The sequence below is a fragment of the Gossypium arboreum genome, chromosome 6 (assembly GCF_025698485.1).
Source record: "Gossypium arboreum isolate Shixiya-1 chromosome 6, ASM2569848v2, whole genome shotgun sequence".
NCBI classification, from domain to species: domain Eukaryota; kingdom Viridiplantae; phylum Streptophyta; class Magnoliopsida; order Malvales; family Malvaceae; genus Gossypium; species Gossypium arboreum.
The window spans coordinates 119,318,453-119,324,568 of record NC_069075.1 but is presented as its reverse complement, the minus strand read 5'-3'; the positions used below and the strand labels follow the sequence as shown (position 1 = coordinate 119,324,568).

At 33.5% G+C, this 6,116-nt stretch overlaps 1 protein-coding gene across 3 annotated transcripts; it reads left to right on the top strand.

Annotated features, from left to right (window-relative positions):
* Nucleotides 1-1,119: 1,119 nt before the first annotated feature.
* Nucleotides 1,120-5,240, top strand: LOC108466051 (sucrose synthase-like). Of its 3 annotated transcripts, none has more exons than XM_053029196.1 (11): nt 1,365-1,466; nt 1,873-1,966; nt 2,052-2,169; nt 2,245-2,396; nt 2,476-2,668; nt 2,748-3,179; nt 3,250-3,540; nt 3,634-3,800; nt 3,901-4,125; nt 4,210-4,912; nt 5,017-5,240. In XM_053029196.1, exons 2-11 carry the CDS (start codon nt 1,887-1,889, stop codon nt 5,044-5,046), a joined length of 2,391 nt encoding a protein of 796 aa, XP_052885156.1. In that variant the 5' UTR covers nt 1,365-1,466; nt 1,873-1,886; the 3' UTR covers nt 5,047-5,240. The 3 variants fall into 3 exon arrangements, with proteins under 3 accessions (XP_017621909.1, XP_052885156.1, NP_001316959.1); NM_001330030.1 differs by lacking the exon at nt 1,365-1,466 and adding an exon at nt 1,723-1,741 and having other exon boundaries at nt 5,017-5,233; XM_017766420.2 differs by having other exon boundaries at nt 1,120-1,966.
* The last annotated feature ends 876 nt before the right edge of the window (nt 5,241-6,116 follow it).

Here is a 6,116-nt window from a genome sequence, read left to right as displayed (position 1 = left end):
ATCTTTTTTTTTCTTATTTTTCTTTGAAAATTTTTCAAATATATATGGTTTCAAAATTATGTACTTTAGTATGAAATTAATTATATTGTAACAAGATTTTAATTTAAAATGTTTAATTTTTTAATTTAGCTTGAATAATTTCATTTGATTCAATTCAACTAGAATTTTATTTCACTCAATTAGACTCGAAAAATTCAAATCGAGTTAGAATGATAAAATAAGAATGAACAACCCGATTACTTAAAATTTTTTCATTTAATTCAATTCGACTCGATTGAATGCTCACTCCTATTAAGGAGAACAACATTTAGTTAAGTAAATAAATATTATTGTACAAAAAATAATTAAATGCTATTTTAGGAAATAAAATAATATTCCTTCTAAAAATAAAATAATATTGTAACATCTTAAATCTTAACCATTGGGATTTTTTTTCCCATTTATAGTTTGATCAATTAGTCTTGGATGTGTGGTAAATCATATTTAGAGAATTTAAATTTAAATATTAAATATGATTTTTTAGAAAGGATAATCATAAATTTTAAAAAATATTTTCATAAATTCTATAATTGTTATAAAAACTATTTTAATTTAAAAAAGTGATATAACTTTCTTAAAAAAAAATTTTTTAAATTGCAAGTAAGTTAGTAATTTTTAATTTGATTTCTCGAAATATCCACTTAAGTAAATCAAAAACTAATCATTCACCTTCTTTAAACTCATTAAGTTAATATTTTTAAAAAATAATAATAATTACAACTTGATGCTCAAGTCTGGTTTGATGCAGCAAATACAACAATCACAATAATTTTCATAAAAGAAATCACAATAATAAAACCCAAGATTGAAACTTGTTTTGGAAGCAAAACTTAAGTATTTTTATATCAGAAAAGTTTCTATATTAATGGCTAAAATTAATTAATGATAAATAAAAAGTGATGGTTGATTGGTCGGTTGGTTGACGTGGGACCAAAACACATAAGCCAACTTGTCCAAGGGCCACTTCTACATAACTGAAAACAGAAGCTAACTCCACTCACCCTCCCACTCCAAACATATGTATTCATTAAAATTTATGTTTAGAATATATTTACTGAAAATTAATGCATTGATTAGACCTTTTATTTTTATACATAATAAATCTCTCCATATAGCATTTCCTTGTAAAAGAAAATAGTCAAATCCGTTTAAAGGAAGCTCCTTGTCAAATTTCTTCAAATTTCCTTTTTACAAAAAAAAAAATTACTTGTATTTTCCTACAGCTTTACGTACTTATAGTAATTTCTTGGGCAACAAGTTTTACTTTTTTTTTTTTTCATTTAAGTTGGTGATTCTATTTCAGTCTATTGGTAGAGTCGATTCATAGCATTTGGGGGTTACCATATTTAGTTCAATAGTCACTCTCTATATATTCAATGCAATTGTTGCTGCCTTAGACCTCACTCATTCATACTTTTTTCTTTTAGGTATGGTATTGGATCTTCACCTCCACTGGAGTAGGGGTTATCGAGGGATCGAATTCGAGAATTTTCTTTTCTTTCTTTTTAGATACTCAAAATTATCTATTCATCATTTTCTTGATATTTTGTTATTAAGCGATTCCTCATACAAAAACAAGTTGAATTCCTCATACAAAAACAAGTTGAAATTTTGTATTTTTTTTTTAAAAGTACTATTTGTAGTTAGATTTAAAGCTGTACCTACTTTCTTTTCAAGTTCTCTAATTTACTGCAACCATTAGGTATCTCCATTTAGCAGTGTCCAACTTTTTCAGTACTATATAACATAGCCTTTGAAACTGATCTTTTGTGTGTCTTTGATTTTTATCCATATCTTAATTCTTCATGCATTCCTTTCCTTCTGCCATTTCAGGAACCAAAAAAGCAATGGCTTCAATCAGTGTCTGTGAGCGTTTGGGTGAATCTCTAGCTACTCATCCACAGCAGGCAAAGTCTATCTTGTCAAGGTATAATGTAAATAAGTGCTGCCTTCAAAGTTCTGGTCTTTCTTTGTTATTTTTTGTTACATTGTTTATATATGTCATATTGCAGGATTGAAAGCCTTGGAAAGGGTATTCATAAGTCTCAAAAGCTGCTCTCAGTTCTCGATAAAGAGGCCGGAAATCAAGCACTTGATGGGATGGTGGTAGAGGTCCTCAGGTCCACTCAGGTCACAATAAAACAAACCCTTTCTTTGGTTATGTATGATGAGAATATTGGACTGATATGTTACCATTATCTATAGGAAGCTGTAGTGTCGTCTCCATTGGTTGCCCTTGCCATTCGTTCAGCTCCTGGAGTTTGGGAGTACATTGCTGTGGAGGTCCAAAAGCTTTTTGTGGAGGAAATGCCCGTTGCTGAGTATCTACGGTTGAAGGAAGAACTTGTTGATGGAAGGTAGGTAGTTTTCTCTTACAGCTCCTGGTTTATGTTATGTTTGAGTTTATGTTGAACAATGCTCAATGATGTGGTTCAGCTCCAATGGCGAGTTTATGTTGGAATTGGACTTTGGTGCATTCAATAATTCTGTTCCTCGTCCATCTCTTTCAAAGTCCATTGGTAATGGCATGGACTTCCTCAACCGCCACCTTTCTGCCAAGCTATTTCAAGACAAGGAGAACTTGAGCTTGTTGCTTGAATTTCTCCAAATTCACTGCCAGAAGGGAAAGGTAAAAGTTTCACTTTCACTATTTGTTTTTCCTTTCTGTATACATCAAAACTTAAGAATCGTTCAATGTTATGCCACAGGGTATGCTGTTGAATGACAGAATCCAAGATGTGAATTCCCTCCAACATGCATTGAGGAAGGCCGAGGAGTATCTGACTCCTCTAACGTCGGATACCCCGTACTCGGTTTTCGAGAAAAGGTTTCGGGAGATTGGTTTGGAGAAGGGATGGGGTGATAATGCTGAGCATGTTCTTGAGATGATCCATCTTCTATTGGATCTCCTTCAGGCACCTGATCCTGTCGCACTTGAAAGCTTCCTTGGAACAATCCCATTGGTCGCCAATGTTGTAATCATGACTCCCCATGGATACTTTGCCCAAGACAATGTTTTGGGATACCCTGACACAGGTGGTCAGGTTGTTTATATCTTAGATCAAGTTCGTGCCTTGGAGGAAGAGTTGCTTCATCGTTTCAAGCTGCAAGGACTCGACATTACCCCACGAATCCTAGTCGTGAGTATCTGAATATTAATTCGGTTTCGATCATTATGTTTAATGCTTAATTTGGCTGTTTATGTACCAGATTACTCGGCTCCTCCCTGATGCTGTAGGAACAACTTGCGGTCAGCGTCTTGAGAAAGTGTATGGAACCAAGTATTCTGATATTCTTCGGGTACCCTTCAGAACTGAGAAGGGAATTGTACGTCCATGGATCTCACGATTCAAAGTCTGGCCTTACCTGGAGACTTACACTAAGGATGTTGCAGCTGAGGTCACCAAAGAGTTCCAGGGCAAACCTGATCTGATTGTTGGGAACTACAGTGATGGAAACATTGTTGCTTCTTTATTGGCACTGAAGTTTGATGTTACACAGGTTTGTTAAATGCCAATTAATTGAACAAGTTCCTTTCTGTATTTTGATTTTTCCCGTGCAATCTAAAAACTTGGTTTTCAATGTTTTATGCAGTGCACTATTGCTCATGCACTTGAGAAGACGAAATACCCGGATTCAGACATTAACTGGAAACAACTTGAGGATAAGTATCACTTCTCCTGTCAGTTTACTGCTGATCTTATTGCTATGAACCATACTGATTTTATCATCACCAGCACCTTCCAAGAGATTGCTGGAAGGTAATCTATCTCCCACTTTACTACATTTGGTTCCCTTGTACGTTGTAAATGTTGCCACCTATTTGAGTCCCTAACAATGTTTCCATTCCATGATTTTCAGCAAGGACACTCTCGGCCAATACGAGAGTCACATCGCTTTCACTCTTCCAGGGCTCTACCGCGTTGTTGATGGGATCGATGTTTTTGATCCCAAATTCAATATTGTCTCCCCTGGTGCTGATATGAGCATATACTTCCCTTACACGGAAGAGAAGCGAAGGTTGAAGAAGTTCCACCCGGAGATTGAAGAGCTTCTTTACAGCCCTGTTGAGAATACAGAGCACTTGTAAGATTTTGGTCCTAGTTTTACACCCGTTTTCACCGGATTTTGTGTTCAGTGTTAACAATGTCTTAAATTGTTGTCTCACAGATGTGTACTAAAAGACCGCAACAAGCCGGTTCTGTTTACCATGGCAAGGTTGGACCGAGTGAAGAACTTAACTGGGCTCGTAGAGTTCTATGCCAAGAACAGCCGGCTGAGGGAACTGGTTAACTTGGTTGTAGTAGGTGGAGATAGGAGAAAGGAATCCAAGGACTTAGAAGAAAAGGCTGAAATGAAGAAGATGTATGAACTTATCGAAAAATACAAGTTGAATGGACAATTGAGATGGATATCGTCCCAGATGAACCGTGTGAGAAATGGTGAACTCTATCGTTATATTTGCGACACCAAGGGAGCATTCGTTCAGCCTGCTATATACGAGGCTTTTGGCTTGACTGTTGTTGAGGCAATGACCTGTGGACTACCAACATTTGCAACATGTTACGGGGGCCCTGCTGAGATTATAGTTCACGGAAAATCGGGGTTCAACATCGACCCTTATAACGGTGATTTGGCTGCCGAGACCCTTGCCAATTTCTTCGAGAAATGCAAAGCGGATCCATCTTATTGGGATGAGATCTCCCAGGGAGGGTTGAAACGCATACAGGAGAAGTATACATGGCAGATTTACTCCGAGAAGCTATTGACTCTCACCGGAGTTTATGGCTTTTCGAAACATGTAGCTTACCAGGAGCAACGTGGGCGCAAGCGTTACATTGAAATGTTGCATGCACTGATGTATAACAATCGGGTAAAACAGTCATGTCTATTATTATTATTACATCAAACATCATTTTACTCTTTCATTGAACTGAAAATTTCATATTTCTGAATGTTTAATTGTGTGCTTTACAGGTCAAGACTGTTCCTCTAGCTGTTGAGTAAAGAAAAAGCAAAAAGCTGCTTGGAAACTAAGGAATTTCCAAGAATGACTGCTGTTGAAGTTTTATTTTTGCTTTTATTATTTTTTTTTTCAATTGGTAAATGTTTAATTTCAACTTTGGGTTTCCCCTTGGAATGTTTCGAACTTTGGGTTTGGTCCCATTGATTGCAATAAAGTATGATTTTTCTATCTTTAATTTCTCTTGAATGATGTTTCTATTTAAGTTTTTATAATTATATTAAATTTTGATTTAATTTTTGACTTGATACACATATTTTGATTTGGTATAATCATGTACATAAAATAATATCTCGTTGAAAATGTTGTTGGTAATTATGATTAGTGAAAATTGTTTCATATATATAAATACATTAAATTAAATTAAAGTTTCCAATAAGTTAAAATATGACATTGTAGGTTAAAACAAAATTAATTTATAATTTTGATAATTATGAATGAATGGCAGGGTGGCTTGTTAAATTGAACACCAATGGTAATCTCTTAACAATCTTTAATTAATCCTTGTAATTAGACAAGTTAAACTGCGATGAATTCTCTCATGTAGTCTTAGAGAATAAACATTTTAAAATTTAAAATATAATATTCATGATAATTTTTAAATTCATGGGTTGTTAATTACTTATTTCATAATGCATTTGAATTTCTTATAATATATTTGAATTTCACAAATGTTTTTATATTTTTTAATATAAATTATATTATTGATAATAGATACACCATTTACATAATTTCAAATCCATAAATTAAAAAGAAATTACTATCAATAACTCAAAAAGAAACTATTCTTCAACTTAAAAATTTCCTTAGAACAATTTTATTGATCATAAAAAATAAAAAAAATCAAGCTTACAACCTAAGTAGTCACCTTGCTTATTAAGCAAGTTGAAAGAACAAGAAGTTGAGAAAAAACATTTTTGGTTAAAAAATTTAAAATAACTATCTAGAAAATGAAAATATGAAAATTAGAAAATAATAAAAAGTTGTTTTCATTATTTGTACTAAAAATGATTTGTACTTTAAATTAATTGATCCTAGTTCAAACTCATATAAA